The following is a 23354-nucleotide window of genomic DNA, read 5'->3' on the forward strand; positions in this document are numbered from 1 at the left end:
ACAACAGTAGTGTCAATTGAAGTACAGGAAAGCCTCCTTTTGAAATTGTTACAGGGTTGTTAGGCCAAGACAGCCTGTTGTCCTCATTCCTTTCCCAATGAAGGGGCAGCGCAGTCGTGAAGCTGAGGAGTTTGACAAGCTTATTCATGAGATTCATGAAAGAAGTCGGGAAGAAGATTGCAGTTAGCAACGCGAAGTACAAGGTTGACGCAGACAAGCACAGGAGGTCTGTAGAATTTCAAGCTCGGGATGAGGTGCTCATTCGACTTCGTCCAGAGTGATTTCCAAAGGGATCATTCCAGAAGCTCCATTCAAGAAAAGCCGGCCCTATCAAGGTGCTCAAACGGCTTGGACAGAATGCAATGCTTTACTTGAATTGTTATCTAAGGAGCTCAGTATCAATCCAATTTTCAATGTTGAGGACCTTAGTCCTTATTGTTGCAGAAATGAGGAAGTTACATCAGACACTCCAGCACCAAGACTACCCATCGGTGCCCGAGAACAAGGATATCATAGAAGATGTTCTTGACGAGCAAGCTGTTACTACCCCGAAATGGTAGTTACCAGTAGTTCCTTGTCAAATGGAGCCGCAAGCCAATTTCTGAGAGTACATGGATTGCTGCTTCAGATTTTAAGCACTGTGACCGGGACCTCTTTGACCGATATCAAGCTTTTCACTCGGCTTGTTGATGTAGAATCATGTATGTACCATTCAATATCTAATTTATCAAATTTCTGTAGTATAAGATTTCTTTCTCTCCATTATTGGCCTCGGACTAGAAAACTTAAGATAGGATAAAATGTGAATTGAATCCAACGAATTGCTTTCTAATAATTCATAAAGGAGATTTTTCAATTTCGATAATTTAATTAGATGCGAAATTGAAAAATCTCCTTTTTTTGTAGCTGGAAACTGTAGAAGTTTTTGTTGGAATCTTTTTTTTTCATTTTATTTAAGAGGAATTGGTTATTCGTAGAGTAAGAAGTAAGAATAGTAGATAGTATTAATATAATAAAAAAAGAGAACAACGAAAAAAATAGAATTGGAATAATTAATAGTTGTGATGCACACATTGTTTTGTTGTATTAAATCGAAAGCTTGTTTCTTGAACTAACTACGAAAGTGGGGATTTATGATATAAAAAGACAATTTCTAATAAATATAGAAAAAATGTAGAACTTAGAAAAGAAAGGAAAAAGTTATAGTAATTACTAGTCTCAGACTATAGTCGGACGAAAATCAAGATTTCTTCTTAGAGCGTGTTGATTTGACCCCATAAGCGGGACCACCACCCCATAGCATGTTGTTGCCAGAAGCAGAACTCCGTATTTCTTCTAGAGAATCTCCTAATTTTTCCAGAGCAACTAGAAAGAGATTCTTTAACCAGAAAGAATTCAGTTCAGATATTTCTTGGAGGGTTTGTTATAGTTTCTAATAATTCTAGAGTGTCCTATAGTCTTCTTATGTTATGAGAGTCTTAATTAGTAGATCTACTCCCAAGGTCATTAATTAGGCTGAGTCTAGTCCTAAAAGTCTTTATTAGGAGTCCATTCTAGAAATCAAGGGTTCTATATAAGGATGTATTAGTGTACATATCAGATCAATGAAGCAGTAATTCAGGTCTATATCCAGTCATCTAATACTCTGGATTTGGCATAATTCTGGTCAGTCCAAGGAGGTGGACTCCTCCCACGCACATCACCTCTCGTTATTCTTCCGTTTTCCCAGTTAAAACCTTTTTGGGCTGCATCATCTGTGATATTTAAAATTGAGTGAATTGGACCGACTCAGAGGTGGTCGTAATAAGGAGCAATTTCATAACATAGAAAGACTTTATGAGTACAACTGTGCATTCGACTTTCTTCATAAGTTCTAAACTTATTTTCACACAAGATTAGATTAGGACAGTCTAAACTTATACGAGATTAGAAAATCACTGATGAAGTTCACATGCTCGATTTGATGTCTTCCATGTACACAAGGGCATTCCAGGATGGGTTCCGCGGAAGAAAAGTGTCCTGCAACGAGAGCGAACCGTGCGTCAGTTTAAGGTAGTTTCCCAGCCAGTGATAGACTAGCCAAAAGAGTAGAAAGAAACAACTGCATAGCCTGATCTTGAGGATATGCGTGATATGTCCGAACTTGTATCATCCCAACAGCAGAGGTGCTGATGAGGGCCGGGGACTTCATCCCGGCAATCCGATGGCTCAGAAATTTCATAGCTTTATATAGTAAGACTTGGCCCTGAGGACCCAAGTGCTCAAGCTCAGCTCCTTTCATTTCGAAACCGAACACAGCCACAAAACACGAAACACACAAAAGCTACTCTTTAAACTACCTGGATTCAAATGGTTGAGATGATATTGTGCGTAAAATAACTCCCCAGCTATCGCAGCATGATACTTTTGTATTTCTTATATTACTAAGTCGATACTTTGATAGCCAGTTTTGGTCTGTAAAACGTAAACGAAATGCGATTTCACGCATTAAATAATTTATAACACATGTATTATTTACGGCCAAACAGCCTCGTACGGCAGCAGATCAATCCGAGGATCCCAACAAATCGATAATAATAATCTCTATCTGAAACAGAGAAGAATCGCCGATATCCTCGGAAAATTGTCTGATTCTCCATCTTTCATGTATGGGGGGCTGTTTGTTTTGACATAGGAAAATCCGAACTTTACATCACATTTGGTTTTTGATAAAATCCCTGAAATAGATCCTCTGTTTCATTGAAGCCTAATGGCGGCGGGCGACGCTGTAATCAATCAATCGAGAAACGACGACACGTACGGCTGAGCACAATTTGGCATATAAATCAGATTCGATTGGAGAAACCGAGCAAGAGAAGAAAAATGAGAGGGGAATTGAATGGACTGACCGAGACGTAAGAGCAGGTGGGCATGACGGACATAGAGTGGGACTTGGCGTGGTCGAAGGCGGCGGAGCAGAGGAGAGAGGCCAGCCCCAGTCCTCTCTTCGACGGCGGCACGAAGGTGTGGATGATGTCCATCACCTGCCCGCCGTCCCTGAGCACGTACTCTAGGTAGGCTTTCCTGTCCTCCGTCTCGAACCTCTGCTGGCTCTGGTTCCACACGATCTTCGGAGTCTCAGCCGCCCACCCTCTTCTTCCGGCCGCCGCCGCCGCCTCCATCTTGGTCTTCTCCTTTGCCTTAACCTTTGGCTCTTCTGATCGTCCTTTTCCTCTCTCTTTTTTTTTTTCTTTTGACGGAGTTTCGTTATCTGGGCCACGTTCCGTTGACGGAGTTGACCGGAAAGAATAAATCGTTAGAATATCCTCGTCTCAATATTTGACGGACGATAATCGTTAGGTAATGAGAAATTGAGGATTTGCTTCAAACAAAGCAGATACTAAAAAGGTTCAATGTTGCATACGTTGTATGTCGAGTTTAAGTTTTGTAAACGAAGAAAATTCTCGCTAAATTAATCGCGATCCATTAAGTTTTCGGATATCAAGGAGAATATCGAAAAAAAAATTGTATTACATGTCTGATAATTAAGAGTTGATTGAATTGAGCAACCGATTCCAAGGAACAATTTCATTACATAAAGCCATTTCACGAGTACAACTGTCTACAGAAGGCATCCAACTTCGTTAGGGGTTGTAAACTTATTTTCATACAATCACTGAGAAGCTCAGATGCTTGATTTAATATCTTCCATGTACACAAGGGGTATTCCAGGACGGTTCCGCGGAAGAAAAGTGACCCGCAACGAGAAAAATGTGAAAAATTAATGAATAGTTAAGAGAAAATAATGATTGTGTTGTTGAATTGTGAAAAAAAGTAATGGATAATTTGTAGATTTTAATATTAAAAATTGAATTAAATGCTTAAAAAATTAAAGAAAAATAAAAAAGTAATAATTGTGTTGTTAATTTTTATTATGTAGTGAGTAGAGTTAAAATTTTAAAAACGAAATCTAAACGGGGTGTTAAAGCTCAGCTTAGCTCCTCAGGCCGCCACCGCCATCTTAGTTTCTCTCTCCCTTAAGTAACCTTGTCTCTTACGTTTTTGCCTCTCTCTTCTTCGACCTTTATTTGTTTATTTAGCCGCATTTCTTTGACGGAATTGACCGGCAAAGGATAATCTCAGGACGCCACCGGTAATACTTAACGGATGAAAATTTATTTGCACTAATCACAGTAAAATCACGCAATTTTAAACTGTCCTCAGAGTCTTTTAATATTACTCCAAATCTAAGCGTTCAGTATTGGTTAGTTTTTTCGTCCAATGCTCATGCGATATTGTCACCGTCGTCGATTATTTTAAAAAATTTAGTAAACACAAAAAGAAAGTTAAACAGAAGTTGAAAGTTGAAACAAATCCAACACCCCTACTCTTGAATATCCATGGAAATCGGATCTTATTGCGACGATAGGGAGGTAATTATCATGTCGGTTTCAAGCCTTTGCAATCAAAACCTGCTCTGTTGTCGAGTAACGGGAGAGAAAGTAACGGCTTGCTTGCGTCCGTGAAAGATCACACTTGGCATGGACAATATCACCTTTGCTTATGTGGCCGGACCGACGATTTGATAGTCCCATTTCACTTAAATTATATTGCCTAACTTGTATATGTTAATGTTTATCATGACATCTTGCTCTATTGCATGAGGACAACTATTTGATCCAAACGGGTTAATCCAATCCAATAATATGCTAACATATTCTAAAGTGTTTCGTGCAATGCATATTTTTCATTCTTTTATTTGCTAAATACATGCAAAAATCCTTTCAACCCAAGTAGTGAATTTTTTATGTGACACTTGTCAATAATGTAATGGCACCAGAGACTTCCATATATATATATATATATATATATGTTTTTCTTTTCCTAATTAGGTGAATAAGACTTCGCAACTGATAGCCGTGTTTGACATTTCTAATGAGTATGTTTTCTAAGCTCCTCCATTTAGACTTGGCGTACCAATTTGCTTACAAAACTAAATAAGAAACATTGAAAAGGAAATAATTAATATTTTCGTACTTTCTTCTAGATGTGGTTTCATTCCGCCTTATATTTAGTAAATACGAGCAGCATAACTTTGAAATAATTATCATTCAAAGCTAGCATATGTTCGAGTGGGATCAAATAGGATGTAATAACTCCGATTCATTGCGGCCAAAAAAAAAAACTTAAGATTCATGATTTAAGGGGATATGGTTCTCTATCATTATCATGCGAAGTGCAACTCGACTGGATCAAATCCAATATCAGTAAAATATAAGGACATTGCCTAAGAATACTAATCTTCTCCCAAAATACGTCTTTTAAAAACAATAACATATACCGACATGAATTGGTTCAAGTAGTTCGACATTTGTTCCCCTTAAATAAGATATCAAATTCAAATCTTGTGATTGAAGAAAATCTATATTGGGAGAGTTTTACCCCCTTAATGGGTTAACTCGGCTCGACCTATATTAGTAGCAATACCCCCTAAGCAAAGTCGATCGCTGCCCACAGCCTCATCAAGTTGTTATAAGTGGCTCTTGAAAACTTTGGTATTACCTGATTAGTCCCTGTGAATATATGAAGAACTAGAAGATAGGAATGCTTGCAAACGTATAGCAAAAGGTCTAAAATAATGCAGAAATTCCCATCATAATTATATATAGAGTGTGTGTAAATATATTGGACTGTTTCTGGCCATATATATATATACATATACATATGTCAGCGTGTATATATTATATATATAGGACTGTTAAATGGCTTTCTGAACACATTATTTAGGAAAAATAGTCATATTCCAGATGGGGACCAAATCTATCTCAATCCCTCTATGTATATACATAGCATAAGAGCACACATATCATATGCATATGATGCATAGATAGATATATATAGATGTAATAACACAGAAAGTCAAGCGTAGTTGGTGACATAAATAGAGATAGGAGAAGGGAGAAGCCGTGGAGAAAATGGCTGGAAAATGGACAATGTTAATGGTGATGGCGGTCGCGATTATTATTGGGGAGATGATCGGAAGAGGAGAAGGGCAGCTCGTAGAGAATTTCTATGGGAATAGGTGTCCCAACTTAGAGGCCATAGTGAGGCAGGCCGTCTCCGCCAAGGCCGCCCAGAACATCCCCACCGTCCCCGCCACCCTCCGCCTCTTCTTCCACGACTGCTTCGTCGAGGTATGTATGGAGCTAGCCACTGTATATCAGTTAGTTACTTGAGGTTGGTTTCTACGTACCTCAACACAACCTTCCATGCCAAGAATTAATAGACGATAGATGCGAACCCGGGCGTTGCTGCCAATATGCTTGTAGTCGACGGCAGCATTCATATCTTACCCGGCCACTAAACAAGTCCCATCTCAATGCTACACCGGAGCAACTCAACGTTCTTTCACAGTTAACTATATATGCACACATCAAGGCTTATAGCATCTAATTTTTCGGTGGTTTTTTTTGGGTGGTTTTATAGCGTAGCATCCAATTAAAGCTACGCTTTTCGCAATCTCTCTCCCGTTACCACAGTACGATCGGGCGCTCATGATTTGCCGTTTACTGTCAGTTTAGTCGAGTTCCATAATCTCTATTGACTGTGACGATTAATAAGTAAATATGGAAGAGAGAATTGACGATTAAGCTAGTTAATAGGGGAAAAAAAAGCCTTATTTCACTGAAAAAAAAAGCCCATTTTTTTCCATATCACAAAAAAGAAAAAGAAAAAGAAAATGCAAGATGTAATTTCCAAAAGTTAATATAATATGTGTTTTATTTTTACCCTGAATTTCATAAAAGTTATAACCATAATCTTCTACTATTGCATCTTTTATTTTTACCCTGAATTTCATAAAAGTTATAACCATAATCTTCTACTATTGCATCTTGAAATCAGAACCAATGAAACCACAATAATACCATGTCGAATTATATGAAGCAAATCCAACTTAATTTAAGAAGCTGACCATTACACATTTCTCGAAAGCAACGGTATTTGACAATTCAAAGCTAACTAGTATTTATTAATTTGACGGATTCCATTAATCCAAAAAAATAAAAGACGCATTCCTGCCGAAAAAATAACAAATAACAATAAAAATAAATAATTCAACAGAGAAATGCCTCGAAGAGTATGTAGTTATATGCTTTGAATTTGAAATTTTTTGCAACATCAGGTATGATCTCTTTGGTGGCAGGGTTGCGATGCATCCGTAATGATACAATCATCCAATGGAGCCGCTGAGAAGGATGCTCCGGACAATCTCTCCCTTGCGGGAGACGGGTTTGACACCGTCATTAGGGCCAAGCAGGCGGTCGAAGCCCAGTGCCCCGGTGTCGTCTCGTGTGCTGATATCTTGGCCCTAGCCGCGCGAGATGTAGTCGTTATCGTACGCAACATTTCCACCTTTCTAACACTAAAAAAAATTAGGAAAAAAAAGTATTAATAAAAAAATAGAGTTTTTAATTAGATTAATTAATCACTGCAGGCTGGAGGCCCATCATTTAGCGTGGAACTGGGCCGGAGGGACGGCCTTGTCTCCCAAGCATCTCGGGTTGCCGGGAAACTGCCGGAACCGAATTTCAATTTGAAGCAGCTCACTGACATGTTCGCCGAGCACAACCTGAACCAGATGGACATGATCGCGCTGTCGGGCGGGCACACGGTTGGGTTCTCCCACTGCAGCCGCTTCGCAAACCGCCTCTACAATTTCTCATCGTCCTCACGGGTGGACCCTTCCCTCGATTCCAACTACGCCCGGCAGCTGATGCAGGCATGCCCCCAGAACGTGGACCCCTCAATAGCAATCAACATGGACCCCAACACGCCCCGAACCTTTGACAACGTTTACTACCAGAATCTTGTACAGGGCAAGGGCCTGTTCACATCAGATGAGGTCTTGTTCAGTAACTCGGCGTCCAAAGACACCGTCACTGACTTCGCCAATACTCCGGGCAACTTCAATGCAGCATTCATCACAGCCATGAGGAAGCTTGGGAGGGTCGGTGCCAAGACTGGCAGTCAGGGAGAGATACGAAGAGACTGCACAGCATTCAACTCCTGAAGATTCGGATCATCTGCAAGAGTCTTACTGTCATTTGTATATGGGTTAATATTTGGTATAGGTAAAGTATTTCATTGAGATTGGTCTGTGGTGACGGACCTGAAGGTGGCATTGCAATCACAGCGCAACGGTGTAAAATAAGGTAGGAGCTTTACAAATTGCTCAATGAAGACTTCAATTCGAATAATAATGCATAAAGACGAAAGAGAATAAAACACTTCCACTTCATTTTATACCGATGGCGGCTTCATATCGGGAGAACACGCAAATAGTGAAAGCCATAGATCCAAAACACGGGATTAATCACTCACAATGGTATGCCCCACTTCATGGTACAACAAACATGGGAGTGGACCAAAACAAATGCCATCCCTCAAATTGATCGCTATACGAACACTCACTTTGACGAAGAAAGTGAAAATCAAAACTTGATTTCTTCTGGTACAGGCAATCCAGCAAGGAAGAGCTTTCGAGCAGCTTGTCTGTGCATTGTTCTTGGTGGCCATCTTAGAAAGCTCGGAATAGATTCCTTAAGGACCTTCGGATAGTAGAGGAAGGAACACCAAAACCTTTATTTGATTTATGTACGGGGCTTCCCATAGAGATTGGCGTAAACAATCTTGGTCCTGTACACAAGGATCATGCTCAAGACAACCGCAATGAGGCAGAGTCCCGACATGATCATGGAGGTCAAGAAGAAGCATATGGAGCCATCACACTTCAGCGGTTCATCGAGCATAAGCCAGCTTGAGAAAGAAGAAAATGAGCTCTGGGTTGGATTGTGATGATGGGCATTGGCCTGCTTCTCGGCCTCATAGTCGTATATGCTGCTGGCAATCAAGCCGGAGAAGACTAATGAACCAGCAGGGTTTGCCAAGGTGAGGAAGTTGTACAAAGCCCCGAACTTTTTCAGGCCAAACAGCTCAGAGGCGGCAGCAGGAACAATAGCCCAGTGCGCCCCATAACCAAGCCCAATCAGGAGAGTGCCAACATACATGGCCCCGGGCCATCCCATGGCAAAGAAAACATGGCCAACGGCCATGATGAGTTGTGCTACAGCCATTGCTATTGGTCTCGGGTAAGCGTGGTCCCTGTCAGAAAACAGCGTAAGGTTGGGATGAGCAAGAGCAAATAAAACTATATTTTATCCTAATGATTTAATTTTGAAGGCGGAATTATCTCTCTATCAAATGCAATGAACACAACAAAAATCAAACTTCCTACCTTACGATAATCTCAGAGAAGTAACCTCCTCCAATACGTCCCAAGAAGTTCCAGATACTGATCATGGACACGAATATGTGCGTGTTATTATACCCGAGAGACTGGCTCATCTGGCCCAGGTTATCAATCACTGTCAGTCCTGATCCTGAACCGAGAAGAAGTGAGAAGAAAATGAGCCAAAAGTCGGCCTTAATCAGGGCCTGCATAAGTGTGAAGTCCTCCCCTCGATGAGGACCTCTCCTCCTCTTGACCCTCACTGCACCTTCAGCAGCTGCTTGGAATAGCTTGGCTTGCAAATGAGCGATCCTCTTCTGCCTCTCCAACGCGGGAAGCAAGTCCATATCTTTGGGCTTCTCCTCCTCCACCTCGCTGAATATGACCTCATGAGTCTCTTGCTGAGACTTTCCTGCTTCCTGTTTCTGGGACTCGGACAGGAGGGCCTCCTCGAGCGGGGCCCGTGGGTCTGAGAAGAAGCTCTGAGACAAAGGAATCACGATTGGGACCACAAGGAGGACAAGCAGGACGATCGTGAAGATCGTGATGATTTTGGGGCTCATATCAACCAGATCCTCAACGAGCATGACCCCCATAAGATAGGCAGCCAGGAGGATGCACACGCTATAGACGAATGAGAAACTGAAGCCATCTGATGCCCGGACCTGCCGGTGGCCCTTAACAGGCCTCACAATGAACATCAGGGCAACAGTCACCATTGCAGGCCCGACAGCAACCATGAAAATGAGGTTTGCGTGGTCAGGGGAGTGGATCATGGCATATATCTGTGTAAGGATGGCCCCGCCAAGCCCCGCAAATCCCTTGAGGATCCCCACCACTGGGCCCCGGCTCTTCGGGAAGTTTTGCACACAGGACACAAGAGCCGCCGTGTTGAAGTAGGTCTCACCATTTGTCCCAATAAAAATGAGGATGCACATCTACATGAATCAACCAAAACAGGAGGGGAAAATCAGTAAGGAGGTTCACTCAATTTCTTTGCACGCATGAGCACATAACAAAAGAAACAGTTAAATTAGCAGAAAAACAAAAATCAGCAATAATCTACCGATATGCAATTGATAACATCCGTTTTTTGAAGACACAAAGGAGATCCGAGTCCTTGGTTGAAGTCTATAAACTAACATACTCAAGCGAACTTCTTTTGACATCATACATATATTAAGAACTCTACACACGACAGCAGGATAAGATGGCATGGACTTGAAGGCCTCCAAAGAAAACAACTAAGTTTTCCTACTTTCAGCCTATTTCTAGCCTGAACTTGAAGGCCTCCAATCTAACACACAGAATCAGACATAAAAACACCAAATTTTAGTCAGACCCCAGAAAGGATGACCTGTGACAGTAAAGCCATCCAAAAGATTCTACTGCAAGTCAGTTTCAAAATATAATGTCCTAAATTTCACCCTCTAGCTTTACTATAGATGGTCCAAATTCACCACCTAATACACAAATAAGCAAACCCTTCACAGACAATTCAATAGAACAAATAGAATCGGACCAAAGCTGAGATGCTGTCGGTGAAAATCTTCTCGGGCAGTTCAGTTTTTCTTTTTTTTTTTTCATTTACTAAATCTCACACCCCTCACATCCCAAAACACTCTAAATTCACGTCCCTATTCCATTCAGCGCACCGAATCATTCACGGGTGATGTAGTGGAATCAGATTAAAGCTAATACCATATTCTCCACACCACGGCCCTGGTTCGAATTCTCGCAACACAAGGAGACAGAACGAATGATGTGATATCTCGATTCAGTGCCACCAGTGACACCAAAAAAAAATCTACTTAAAAGCCAAATTTTGCAGTCGCAGATGTCAAAACAATTCTGTTTTCATTGAACTTTCTTAAAAATCCTCCCCGAGATTCCATTTCCGCAAACTCTTCTCCCATCCCAATTCAATTGAATCAAAGAAGCACCTAGTGGACTGGCTATGCCGATGCCTGAAAGAACTGAAAGAACAACTAGTGGTCTCACCGAAAAAAGAAAAAAGAAAAAAAGAAAGCTACTTGACTCCGAGCCTCAGCTACCGAATTGAAATAATTTAATGTAACAGGAGTATATATTATATGTAGAGAGAGTTAGAGCTCGATTACTTACAGCCCAGAGAGGCAAGACGGGGGAGCGGCCGGTCACGACGAGCCAGACCCAGCCGTAGCCGACGAAGTTCTGCAGGGCGCCGACGAGGAGGGCGCCCCAGAGGGGGAGGACCTCGCAGAGGCTCCCAGCCAAGAACCCGACGCTGTCCCCGAGGTCCTTGGCGACGCCGAGCCTCGCGACCTGCCGCTGGTTGTAGTTGAGCGAGCTCTTTATCACCGGCGATATGCTCCCGAACAGGTACCCGATCCCGGCGCACGACTGGATCCACATTGCCGCCACGAAAACCAGCCATCTGTTGTTCATGAACCCCCGGAACTTCTCCCCCAACTCCCCCATTGTCAAGACGTACGTACAGCCACAGAATCCGACAGAAGTTTCAAGATTTTCCCAGCTGGGTTCTTCCGACTCTTGCCGGGAAGATGGAGATTGGGTGTTCTCGTCTTGAATCCTGCGAAAAAGGTGCGGCGGTGGTCGACAGGGAAGGAAAGGGATATTTATATTGGGATATGTCTGTTCTGAATATCCATCAATCAATCAACCAATGGATGCACTTTTCTCCCTTTTCTATTGAAGAAAGCTTTTGGGAAGCTTTACATATATAATAGGAAGGAAGGTGGAGGGGACTCGGGAGAGAGCAGGGCGACTGAGGTTGATGACGACGACGAGGAGGACGAGGACGAGGACGAGATCGAGGACGAGGAGGTATTGTCTCTGCTCCGCTCACCGATGACCCAGTTTAGATTTTCATGTCATCATTGTGCTGTTCTGCTGCTGGTCCGATCGGATAATATTAAATCATTTAAAAAAGAAAAAATCATTAACATCTAATTAACTGATTGAAACTCTGAGTTGGCGCAGTACCACTCGAGATTACTGATAAATTAGATTTCCAATATTAAAATTGCTGGTAATGTTGTTTGGTATGGACTGGTAATTATACATTACTGGTAATCTTGCTGGTAGTCTAGATAAACACTCATGTTAGGAAAGTATATTTATGGCTTGTTTGGTTTCAAAGTATGATTTTAAAATTCTAATTTAACTTAATTCTACCCATAACAAAACAAAATAACTTATACAAAGTCAAAGGGTGAACCCCATTTATAACACTTTTTTTTCACAACAAAATAAAATAATTCATACAAAGTCAAAAGGTGGGCTCATTTATACCACTCTTTTTCAAAATCAAAATCTGATTTTAAAATCCTACTTTGAAACCAAACGCAGCATTAGTAGTTGAACAAGAAAATGAATTACCTTAGGAATCTAGATTACTACTGATATATTTAAGCCAAACATAGTAATCGAGTGGGCCTGGGAATTTAAAATCAAATTCATAGTAATTCGCATGGATTATGACTCATGCGCTCTTCTCACACTTACGGTGTAAATCAGGTGGGCTACTCATGACGTGAGCCACTTCTAATCGACTTGATGGTGACTCGAATTTGACTCAGCCTTGTCAAGCTCGAGTCGAGCTTTGTATTTGAGCAAACCGAGCTTAATCGAATCTAATTGAGTTTTCCTGTAATACTACACATAAATCCTATTGTTGGTGGTCCAAACGAATGCTTTATATCTTTGAGAATTTTCAAGCGAGCTTAGTAAAGCGATCTCGAGTTCGAGCTCAACATTTCCGAGTCGAGTTGAAGTTGCCTATACTCGAGCTCAACTCAGTTCCATTACACCCCTTCTCATACCTAGTCGTTTGGTGCATTACCATTTAAAATTAATGATAATTTAGATTCCCATTAAGATAGATTTCCACTTTTAAAATTACCGGTAATATTTATTATCATGTCTGGTATGAACTGATAATGTTTACATTATTGATAATCTTGCTTCTAATCTAAATAGACGCCCCATGATGGGAAAGGATATTAATAGTTGAATGGAAAAGTGAATTACCTTAGGCATTCAGATTATTAGCAATCCGCAGCAGCCAAACATGGTAATTTGTGAGGTCCAAAAAATTTAAAATTAGATTCTAAATAATCTACATGAATTACCTCGCAGTGAACGCCCTTTTATTGATTGACATCCTTCCCTTCATATTTTCCTTATTTTGCACATGCAGTAGTTCCAACTTTCATTAAACAAAAATCAAATGCATTAGCCAGTTAGGAGAGACATTGATTCCTTAGCTCATACACACACACATATAAATATGTGGCTGAATTAGCTCATATATATATATATATATATGTTCACATGTATATATATTTTATAGGGGAGAACCATTGAATTATAGTTCAAGGTAGATTATTCCATCTCTGCTCACGGATAAGTGTTTGATTGGGAAGTAATTTGAAACTCGACCAAAGTTTGGGGGTTTAATTGTTATAAATGAAAGTTTAGCACTGATTGATATTGCTGTCTGCATTACATTTCCCCCGCCACGTATTTAACGCACGTGGCGATGAAAAAAGATCACATGGAAAAGGACACCTTCCGGGCAAATCTGGCGGCCCTCCCCTGTCCCTATTTTCCACGTGAGCATCCATAATTTGTAATGAAAAGACTATTTTAACCTTATTCTGGCATTGAAAAAGGAAATTTGAGTTGAGTTGAGTTGAGTTGAATTGAATTTTGATTTTAATTGATTTGTAATGATTATGTTGTTAAATTATGAGAAAAAGTGTGAAAAAATAATAAATAATTGAAAAAAAGTAATGATTAAATAATGATTATGTTGTTAAATTGTATAAAAAGTAATAAATAATTGAGATAATTTAGTATTAAAAATTGAATTGAAGAAAAAGGAAAAAATAATAATTGTGTTGTTGAATTGAAGATAAATGGAGTTGAATTGAGTTGAGTTAAAAAAAATTCTAAAGCCAAACAGGGCAGGTTACCACCGCTTCTTCAACAATCAAAATATATTTTTGGACTTTATGAATTTTCGTGTTTGCTAGAGATATTAATTTAGCATATTAAAAAATAGAATCTATAATCTATAATAATATAAAAGAGAATTTCGAATGTTGTAACTACTACTTTATTTTATAAAATTTTGTCGTATTATGCACATATTCCCTTTATTAATCTACTTTTTAGGAAAATTTTAAAAAAAATCGGTTAAAAAGATAAGCTCATAAATCTAGTATTTAAAAATAAGATTGTATCAATCAATTAGGGTAATTAATATTTCATGATTTTTTTTAATATCATACTTGAATTCTGTGATGGTATTTTGATGTTATTTACTTCCTACTTCGATTGCTTCCTGAGCCCATAAATAAGCTAATCATTCTATATATTCGATGAGTCGGATTGAATAATCTACTCTTGTGGTTTTAGCCTATAGTCGCCACATTTTTATATCTCTAGCTTCTTTCTCAATTTTATATTAAATTACTTCATGGTATCATAGTAGAGTCGATCACCATCAATTGAAGTTGACAATTTCTTATGTCCCTCGATCGCGTGTTTATTGCCTCTGTCGGAATGACAAGAAGAAAGGAGAGTTTTTATTGGAGTAAATGAAATCTTTTTCTTATCGCCGCAAAATTTGATTGTAGACAAAAGGCATGACCGAATGAAGAATGAGGAGGTCAAGATTATATGAAAGATAGCGTTATTCCGTTGCACTCCATGTTCATCTTGAGGGATGGTGTTAGAGATATTGATTTAGCAATTAGAAAATAAAATATTTATGATGGTATTTTGATATTATTTATTTCATGATTCAGTTGTTGTCTGAGTCAATAAATAAACTAATCATTCTATGTATTCGATGAGTCAGTTTGAATAACTTACTATCGTGTTTTGAAAGAGATTATTCGATAATCTTATCTCACTATGTGGCGTTAGGAAGTATCAATTAAATCTTGATAAATAGAATAGTGAGTGCTAATAACTAAATTAATTATAATAAGTATTCTTAATTAAAATAATTTTATTGGTTCTTCCTCACGACTCACCACATCATCGTGAGGAATGACCATTTAAAATTTTCCAATCATTTGGCATATAGTGACCAAATTTTGATAACTTCTCTCTCATTCTTATTTAATATTAAAATTCTTCAATTACTATCATACATTTCGAAAAATAGATTTTCAGAAACAAGAATTGTTTCAAGGTATATTATCTAGTTGAATTCATGGTAATAACCTCTTCTCAACTGCCGTTATCTTAACAACCACGGATCGGCTAGACAATACTCCTGACTACCATGTTGGAGACCGCAGATAGTGCTATTTATGGGATGACTGGTCAATCTCTCGCCAGCGGCTCAATAAATAGGCTTATGGTAATTAGACAATTGGGTAAAGTGTGATTATATCAAGAAAAATTTTGTTGCGTAAAGAGAGACATGTTGATTCGAAACGAGATATCGTACTCGGGATAATGATAATAATTCATGATCAGGTAGGCACAACAACAAAGCTAATGGAGTGTTCGCGAATAAATTGAACCTGGGATTCTATGCGCGAACAACGGTTTGGATTTCTCTCTCTTTTGTTTTTTTTTTTTTCAATTAATAGGAATTTCCGTACAACCCTAACACATTTGTCTCTGTTTAGCTGCGGAATAAGCGCGAGTTGCCTCTAATATTTCTTTAAAAGAAGCGAAATCGGTGGCCCAAACCATTTTGTCTTGTTGCCCATTAATTAAACAGCTCGTCATTGTCGTCTGCAAATATAGATATATCATATAAGAAAAAAATAAGTAAATAAACAAATAAATAGAGATATATCATCTCTGTCCCGTAAATAATTTTTTTAAAAAAAGAAAAATAAACAAATTAAAAATAGAGAGAAAGAGACTGTACACTGTTATGTTGGATAAGGTCCAATGTGTCATTAGCTTAACCTCCCTGGCAACAGCATCCTTCCCTCATTTTGTTCTATTTATTGGCCCCTCACTAGTACGAGAAACTCTTCTATGATCGCCAATTAGATTATCATGATAGAAGAATGAATAATAATCACTCGAGTAATTATTATAATTATATTTAATCACATTAATTTTATTGATTTTTTTTCATCACATCATTATAAAGTAGGGTAATTTTTCCTCTTAATTTAAAAATTAACTCCTTATTGTTTCCTTATACTTTTTTTTTTTTGTGAAATTATGGGATCAAGACCCTAATGCATTAAAATAAAACCAGCTAATACAATGACGAGGCATAAAAGCCCCTACTACATCCTCAAAAAGAATTAGATCAAGCCCGGGGTGCAATTGCGAGGTCTATGAACACCGATTGGAAGAATAAACGAGTAATTCGCCAGCCAATCCGCACACTTATTTCCTTCTTGATAAACATGGTCCACTACTATCGATCAATCCCGATTCATCAATGCTCGGATGTCTCTCACAATTGCATCGTGTACACCCGCGTGCTCCCTATTTGATCGAAGTAAACGAGTGACGACTTCAGAGTTGACCTCAAGCAGCACATTCCTTACTCCCAAGTCCCATGCTAGCTCAAAGCCCGTTTTGACTGCCCAAAGTTCAGCAAGTACCGATGTTGCAACTCCTAAGTGTTGTGCAAATCTCCCTAGCCATTTCCCAGATTAATCGCGAACAAGTCCACCAACACCTGCCATTATCGGGTTTCCCTTCGCAGCGCCATCTGTGTTTAATTTCACCGGTCAAACATCAAGTCTGCTCCATCCAACTAGTCTCCATTCTCTTTTGCCCTCTGAAGTACAAGTAGCAGCAGCAACTTTCGAGAACAAGAATGATAGTATATACAACACACTAACTGAAAAAAAAAAAATCCCAAAACTCTTGCCCTTCGTTTGAATTTTACTTTGCAAGGGAAAGGAAAGGAAAAGGGGGAAGGGAGAGGGGAGGTGAGGTGAGGGGAGAAGTAAAGGAGGGAAAGGGAAGAAGGAAAGGAAAATTGAGAAAGATGGTAGGGTGGTGGTATACTTACTTCCTTTGTCAATTAATAAATTGTGCACGAGAGTTCGTTTAGCTTTATTAAGTTCATAGCAAATTTAAGAAATGTTCATTTCACCATTTCTATTAAGTTTTATTTATGTGCATCATATATTTTCTTTCAATTTTTTATATCTAAAAATATATGCATAAAGTGATATCTTAAAAAAAATAAGTTTATCCAATTAAATAGATTCATATTCTCTAGTTCAACTTAGAACTTGCTATTTTTCATTTAATATAATCATATTACTACACCAAATTCATTCGATTTATTTTCATTTCATTCGCTAGCATCAAAAATGGCCTTAAATCAATTGACTAGTATATCTTTTTTTTATAATTTAACCGTGTAAATTAAACCAGGACAAAAGAGTCTTTTTAAATTTTTAAAATTTCCCCTTTTCCTTTCAAGTTCTCCCGCTTTGAGGGAATAGAAAGGTGAAGGGAAGGGTAATCCATTTCTCTTCCTCTTTAAATATAATATATTTATATATATATACGGGCAGGAATAGGATTCCCCTCTTTAATTTTTACAATGCCAAATAAGAGATTTGGAATATTTTCCCTCTCTTTCTCCTATTTTTCTCTAATCCAAACATAGCAAGTTTCCGAATGCACGGACCGAATGGATAGTGAACGATAAATCCGACATAGCAAGTACCACAAAATGGCATGTGCGACGTATCATATATGAAGTGTAGCACGGAACCAAAAATGTTCTGGTCTTATTGCAAGGTGGTCGGATCGAAATTGCTGTAGGAAAATGCCCCCCAGCAACAAACGGTCGGATTAATCAATCCGACCCCTCCACCATCCTCGGACAGTGTTCTCTTCTTATCCGAACGACTAAATTTATGGCCAAGAAAAATATATATAATTATTTGTGTTTTTATGACAATTTATATTTTGCTGGAATTGATGATCAAGGGGCTTAATTTCTAGAGCTTGACATCATTGTCGGAACTCTTGTTCTTGTTTTATTTCCTGCTAGGAGGGCGGGCCTCATAAATGGACCATATGGAAAACGCTGTACAATGACAACTAAGGTCCGACGTTCGCCCCACCATCGGATTTTAATTACGTGCCGTCAACATCTGTTGGTATCACCCTTTTATGCTTTAACCATGGTCGGCCCGAACCTTGTCCGGAAAATTGCAAGTTCATCTACATCCGGTTGCATAGGTAATGGACCCTTTCCGGACTCGAGTTGATGCGAGGTCGCTTTTAATAATAAGTAACTTTATATCCTGTCAATTTTCAACAACGATTTAGTAAATATTTTAGATGCAAGTGCATGCTAGCTAGTTGCTGCCCTTTTCCTTAATCCGTCACGCCAATGACTTTTGATGGGTCGTAATTATAAATTAAGAAAGGCCAAAATAATAAGGACCACTTGTATAATATTTAATTAACATGTCCTAAGGACTGCAAATTTTTCTAATTAATCGAAGACCAATCGGCGAGAAGGAATCTGATATTGAGCTTTCGTACAAGGAACTACGGGTGTGGACGGGTGTTGATTTCTTTCCGGGCCTATCGTACAACCCTAAATCGGGAACCTCATTAGATTTGGTTTCATCTCATTCGACCGTAAACTCGTTTTTCCATTGCTGTTCGATGAGAGCCACCCGACCCATTCGTTAGCTCCAGCGTATCGCATTCGCACCGAACGACGATTGCGGAGGCTTCAAGATTTATATAACTTAATTAGGTAGCTGGGCTGCTGACAGCGACCAAACTGGGCCTCATAACCTTTCTTGGTTGGGGAAGAAACTGCTCGGAATGGAGTTGGAAATGGCCCATTGCCATTATTATCCAATAAGACGCAATCTCCATACAAAATATAAATTCCATAACTCCATCTGATAAACCACCTATTGCTTGCATTGCATTATTTTATAGTTCTATATTTTCACGGAAGATCTTAGCAACAAAGCGAAAATGCGTTTTATAAATTCTTGTATTTGGTGGTTCTGATTGTAAATACGTTTTTGTCACAACTACTTAAAAAAAAAAAAAAAAGAATTCTACCATGTAAGCTTATCAATTCACCTCCACGATACGCACAAATGCACAATGCTTCCTAGTTGCCCATATGGATGTGAGATTGGGCCCGATGGGCACATTGCATTTGCGTCGCACCTAACATATAATTGAACAAATTCAAGATTTTGGACAGTTCCTACTTCTAGAGTCGATTCAACACATTCGGTTATCGGCTTGAGGCCAGTAAGTTCGGGGTCCAATCTGTCCATGCAACCAAGCAGCTGAAATTTAGTACCGTGCTTATCGGCTCCGACAAGGATCCTGATCTCTCTCGTATTTTATTTCATCGTCCGTTGCTTTCTCAAGCCGAACGTGCGAGGAGTCCCTGTTGACATGAACATCCTGGGAGAATCATACAAAACTACGGACACATCGATCTGCCGTCCGAGGAGGAGCATCGTCCTTGACGATGCTGCCGTTCCCCCACGACCGAAGACGTGTAGGTCCATTTGTTTTATATCCATTTCCCCCATTTTCCTCTCATATATTAATTACTATTATGCATTTCTTCTCTTCCCTCTTGAGGAAAATAGAGGAGACACCGTCAAGACATTAGTAGATACACATACGCAAAGGCCTAAGCTTGAACGGGTCTCGATTGATCAGATTTTGGACTAGATTCATTGATTGGAGATGGCGGATTGGGGGCCGGTGGTGATAGGGGTGGTGCTGTTCGTGTTGCTGACGCCAGGGCTGCTGTTTCAGCTGCCGGGAAACAAGCGGCCGGTTGAGTTCGTGAACATGCAGACGAGCGGCATCTTCATCTTCATCCACACCATCATCTTCTTCGGCCTCATCACCATCTTCCTCATCGCCATCGGCGTCCATATCACCACCGGCTAGCTTCCTGCTGATTGCTAGCGAAATTATTCAACTTCGCATCATCATCATCATCATCATCATCATCGTGGCTATCCAGTTCATGATTAAATACCATGGATTTATACATACCATGTCAATTAATTTGATCGTTATGGTAATTACGACGAAATGAAATGGCTGCGGCTATTGCTAGTAGTGTCAGTTTTATTCAGCCAAAAAAAAAAAAAGAGTAGTGTCAGTTTAGTTGCTCTCTTTTTCTTTTTTCCTGCTGAGTGATCCTTGTAGCTGTATCCTCCTATTATTTCTGTTGGACCGGCTCGGTCGCATTATTCCCCCCTGTCTGTTCTTCACTCGAGCTCAAGTCAAAACTCTCAAAATGGGCATGTGTGTCCATGTAAAGTAAGATGTGTGCACTCGAGGTTTACGCCAATCATCCGATCTTCTCAGTATAATACTGTGGGTATTTTATTAGTCAAATGTTATTGCGTGAGTCCTGCTGCCATAATAAATATATCGATTGAGATAATTTCAAGTATTTGATTGAGCCGATCCTTATGTATATTTCACTATAGAGATGAGCATTATTTGTCCAGTGAGAGTGGCAGCTTACCTCAAAATGGGTCGGACGAGGGGACTTCATAGTCAAATTCCAACGACTAAGTAGTGTGTTTGTTAACAACATTAATTAGGTTAAATAACATTAAACCTCAAATTTGAACAAAGAGAAATGTTTGAAATCTAAAGCACATTCGACGGCATGAATGGGGGGAAATAATTTCAAAACACTATTCCTCTGACAATTGAATCACATCCACACAAGTGTAAATTTCTCACTTTCTCCCCTCTCTATATTTTTGTATACTAGTGAGATGGCCCGTGATATGCCCAGTTATCAGTATTCGCTAATTATAGATCGTAAAATATAAATGCAAATGATATTTTTTAATTATTAGTAAGTAATGGCAAGTCATCAAAGTTTATACCGAAATTCATGTAATTGGTATATATTCATTGAAATAGCGATTATATCTTATATTTTTTAAAAAAGAAATACTTATTTTATTCATTTGAGGTTGACATACCGTAATAGTTCTTTAAGCTGCATGACTTTCTTTCTGTATACGATAGTAATTTGTTCCAAACTCGTAGATATTTTTTCATAAATCTCTTTGTAAAAGGAACACTATTGTTCATGATGTGTGAGAGAAAATTGTGTTGTTAGGCAAAAAATAATAAAGAGAATGGATAAAGAAAAATTTTTCTCAACAACAAAACATAAAAGAGTGAAGCATATGTGGTTGTGAGGCCTATATATAGAGGTATAAAATGGTAAAGATTATACGTGTTAAAAAAATATTGGGCTGCCCACATATTAATATATAATTGGTTCATGATAATAGTTTCGTGCATATTGACAAGTATATTTTGTTAAGAAAAATAAATATTCAACTCGGATATAAATTAAAGTACCATAAATTCTAACACGACATCGAGTTACGGTGACATACTTGGTACTTTAGTTCAAATGTTTAGTATTTTCAATTCAAGTGTTTAATACTTTTCCATTTTGATGGATTATATAAAATACTAAACACTTCAACTGTAAACTAAATACTTAAATCGAAAGTAGAAATAAAAAATACTCGCACTAATCAGTGATTACTGAAAGTATTAAATATTGAAATACTAAACACTTGAACTAAAAATACGAAATGTGTTACCGTGACTCAATGTTGTGCTAAAATGATCCAAGGCATAGAATTTAAAAAAACAGAATAATAATAATAATAGTCGATCACCACAAGAGTTTCATCTACAATAACAAAATCATTGATAAATAATAATCCTATATTTCTTGTTGGCTTGTCGAAATGCGCCGAATTTGTAGGAGCTTCAAGAAATAGTTACCATACCATGCGTCACTTGCAACGACCCACACAGATACTAATTAATTATCAAGCTAGCATCACTAACTCGTGAAATGTGGTGTAAGCATACTGGGAAATAAGCTATCAATTGCATGGCGTGACATTTACTACACTACGAACAGTGGATTTGCGAGTCGTCGAAGTAGGTCCCCTTAGTCAAACTCTTAGCTTCCGTTTGGTATTCGAGTTGGATAATGATCCAACTCAATTTGATTTTATGCAACCATTGCAATTATTGATAAATATATATATATATATATATGTATATATGTATATATAGATGTGAAAGTAAATGTAAAATTTATTATTAAAAAATTATTATGTATATACAGATGTAAAAATAGATTGAGAATATTTTATTAAAATATTAATTATAAAAATAATTAGAAAAAATTATGAGGAGAATATATTATTAAATTAAAGAAAAAATATAAAAAGAAGTAATTTATATAAAATAGAGTTGAGTTAGGTTAAATAAGATATTTTATTCAAAAATCAAAGGAAACCTCAGCTTCTAAGAGCAAAAAAGTGAAAAAGAAAAGTTTGAAAGTTAACATTGACAAATGAATTGAAATTCAGTTCAATACATTTATGGCAAAGGGATATTTATTTAAGTAAAAAGGATTTTTCTTTTTGTATTTCCCAATTGGATTTTCTTTGAATTCATGAGATATGGGTGAGATATTTCAATGAGAGGAGGGCCAGTTGTTGTCTCCCCTACGGGAAGCATAAAATGACTACCCATGCAATCCCTCATGCCCACGTAACCCAATTCCCTTCACCATCATATATTATCCTCACCACCCACAATGATTTGGTTTTCTCATTAAATCTAAAACATTAATCCAAAAGAGAAATAAAGAGATCTAAGGAAATTGTAAATATATATATATATATATATATATATATCTCATGCTTTTCTTTTGTTCATTTAAGAACAAAAAGAACTACGGCCCTAGCTAGATAATTAATTTATTAACACTATATAATGCAAATAGTAGCTAGCTTCTTTGAGTTAATTATTCATTGATTCCCTCTTTTCGAAAGTTTGCTACCTGCCTTACACTTTTTATCCTAATTGGTTAACGTCATACCCAGAAATTTGTCGTATAATTATGGTTAAAAATTATCGAATTCGTTCGAATTCATGCATAATTTTTTTGAAAAAAGAAATCAGGGCTCTTAATAAGAAGAGGATTCCGATTGTTGGTGTATCCTCTATTATGTAAATGAACGATTAATCCAGAGGAATAGTTCAACATAAATAA

The 23354-nt window shown here is 38.3% G+C and overlaps 4 protein-coding genes across 5 annotated transcripts; 2 read left to right on the forward strand and 2 right to left on the reverse strand.

Annotated features, from left to right (window-relative positions):
• Positions 1–1795: 1795 nt before the first annotated feature.
• LOC116215172 (acetyltransferase At1g77540) lies at positions 1796–3265 on the reverse strand. 2 transcript variants are annotated; one of them, XM_031550781.1, is made up of 2 exons: positions 2889–3265; positions 1796–2019 (listed from the first exon to the last, which is right to left on the reverse strand). In XM_031550781.1, the coding sequence occupies exons 1-2, from the start codon at positions 3159–3161 to the stop codon at positions 1948–1950; spliced, it is 345 nt and encodes a 114-aa protein (XP_031406641.1). In that variant the 5' UTR covers positions 3162–3265; the 3' UTR covers positions 1796–1947. The 2 variants fall into 2 exon arrangements, with proteins under 2 accessions (XP_031406641.1, XP_031406642.1); XM_031550782.1 differs by lacking the exon at positions 1796–2019 and adding an exon at positions 2493–2802 and having other exon boundaries at positions 2889–3256.
• Positions 3266–5826: 2561 nt separating this feature from the next.
• Positions 5827–8255, forward strand: LOC116215168 (peroxidase 55). Its single transcript, XM_031550777.1, has 3 exons — positions 5827–6173; positions 7184–7375; positions 7475–8255. The coding sequence occupies exons 1-3, from the start codon at positions 5955–5957 to the stop codon at positions 8048–8050; spliced, it is 987 nt and encodes a 328-aa protein (XP_031406637.1). The 5' UTR covers positions 5827–5954; the 3' UTR covers positions 8051–8255.
• A 2-nt stretch (positions 8256–8257) lies between these two features.
• Positions 8258–12168, reverse strand: LOC116215163 (protein NUCLEAR FUSION DEFECTIVE 4-like). The gene is made up of 3 exons (XM_031550766.1): positions 11393–12168; positions 9275–10206; positions 8258–9141 (listed from the first exon to the last, which is right to left on the reverse strand). The coding sequence occupies exons 1-3, from the start codon at positions 11726–11728 to the stop codon at positions 8631–8633; spliced, it is 1779 nt and encodes a 592-aa protein (XP_031406626.1). The 5' UTR covers positions 11729–12168; the 3' UTR covers positions 8258–8630.
• Positions 12169–19508: 7340 nt separating this feature from the next.
• Positions 19509–20561, forward strand: LOC116215174. Its single transcript, XM_031550783.1, has one exon. It carries the CDS (start codon positions 19970–19972, stop codon positions 20177–20179), a length of 210 nt encoding a protein of 69 aa, XP_031406643.1. The 5' UTR covers positions 19509–19969; the 3' UTR covers positions 20180–20561.
• Positions 20562–23354: the final 2793 nt, after the last annotated feature.

Source organism: Punica granatum, chromosome 7, assembly GCF_007655135.1.
Source record: "Punica granatum isolate Tunisia-2019 chromosome 7, ASM765513v2, whole genome shotgun sequence".
Lineage (NCBI taxonomy): Eukaryota > Viridiplantae > Streptophyta > Magnoliopsida > Myrtales > Lythraceae > Punica > Punica granatum.